Source organism: Pyxicephalus adspersus, chromosome 2 (genome assembly GCF_032062135.1).
Source record: "Pyxicephalus adspersus chromosome 2, UCB_Pads_2.0, whole genome shotgun sequence".
Taxonomy (NCBI): domain Eukaryota; kingdom Metazoa; phylum Chordata; class Amphibia; order Anura; family Pyxicephalidae; genus Pyxicephalus; species Pyxicephalus adspersus.
The window spans coordinates 5108677-5110245 of NC_092859.1; the positions used below are offsets into that span (position 1 = coordinate 5108677).

Here is a 1569-nt window from a genome sequence, read left to right on the forward strand (position 1 = left end):
ATAATTCTCAATTTTCTACAGGTTGATTGTGGCCCTTTCCTTGACGCTGGGGATGTTTGTTATTGAGCTGGCTGGTTTCCTCTCTGGGATGTCCATGTTCAACAACACACAGGGCCTTCTTTGTATCCTTTATACATCAGGTGTAACAAATCTGTAAATTTGAGTGTAATTGTCTGATATATACACATGGGTTGTTTGTGTTGTGGTTGCAGATGTGTGTGGAATTCTTCCCAATCACTGCCAATGTACAAATCTTCTTCCCACTGACCTCCAACACAAAGGGCTTCTTCCTTTCACTGAACATAGATGTAGGAAGACCCTTGCTGAGATCCGTGAATATTACTGCAAATGATTCTATAAAAAAAAAATCCTTCTCGGGCGTCATCATCTGTAGATATGCTACATAAATTGTTTTATTTTATTTATTTTTTTTAACACACCCACCCCCCAGTTTACATACGAGGTAGGGACTGTAGGTTTGTTCTTAGGTTGAATTTGTATGTTAGTCTGAACAGGTACATTATTTTAATAAATGCAATATGGACAGAAGTTTGTATACCATTAGGCAGTGTGGTGTCAGTTACTGTATAAAATCTTTGTGTGTTAATCACAAACGAAGCAAAAAAAAATCTTTATGGAGCCTAGACATTCATTAACTTCTGGAGCAAGCCGTGCTTTGATATGCAAAATAACTGCGAAACAACTGCAGAGTTTGAAAGTATGGTAGGCTGCATTGTGAATCGTATCTTCCGGATGATTCGAGCAGCAATAGTAAATTCCAGGGGTGGTGCCAGTGGTGATTTCCCGCTGGTACCACCCCAGAATTTACCTGTGCTGTTCGCATCTGCAGTTAGATGTGATGCACAATGCAGAAGTCTTCGCATCTAAGTGCTAACGTGAGCAGCGGTGTGGCCGGGACCCCGGGTGGTATTTTAAAGCAGATTACTCGGTAATCTGCTTTAAAATTTCCTGCCCAGCCATGCCACCTAATTCAGAAACGCCCCAGATCACAGCGGGACCATTCGATCGCCGCTGGAGCGCAGAGCAAAGGTAAGGGGGGCTTCTAAAACTACCCCGAGTGGGACTCGGGATTACCGCCAGGGGGGTTAACCTGTGGGGGGACTACCTGTGTTTGTTTAATGTTTTAATTGTGTAGCAGTTATGAATGTTATGTAGAGTTTTCTTTTAAAAACCTGTTTTTGAGTCCCTAACCAAAAGCTGTGTCCCTCAGCTGTGGGAGCCCATGCCAGTGCTGGTGTGGCTGTTCTCTTCTACCTCTTTGAGGGCTGGCAGTGCTCTGTGTATTGGTGGATTTTTGCTTTCTGCAGGTGAGTAATGGAAAGACGATTACACCTTAAAATGTTACTGGTCATAGACATAACACAATCGCATGGTCTGGTTTTGGCCAAAGTATTAAACCTTATAGCAATGCTTGTGGCATTCACCTGTGACATGTTTTAAAATTTACCTCTGATCAATAATTCTATGCTCCGGGGATAAACTGGAATTTTCCCTCTCTCGCTCTAATAAGATATAAAGATATAAACCATTAGACAGTTGCCTAATAAT

At 42.1% G+C, this 1569-nt stretch overlaps 1 protein-coding gene across 1 annotated transcript in view; it reads left to right on the forward strand.

The window, feature by feature from the left end:
- The window catches only part of LOC140322258 (transmembrane protein 107-like), a 7316-nt gene extending 5800 nt beyond the window's left edge, over nucleotides 1-1516 (forward strand). Inside the window, exons 4-5 of the mRNA XM_072398843.1 lie at nucleotides 22-122; nucleotides 1232-1516. Coding sequence (XP_072254944.1) covers nucleotides 22-122; nucleotides 1232-1332 — 202 coding nt within the window. The 3' untranslated portion in view covers nucleotides 1333-1516. The remainder of the gene's footprint in view (nucleotides 1-21; nucleotides 123-1231) is intronic.
- The last annotated feature ends 53 nt before the right edge of the window (nucleotides 1517-1569 follow it).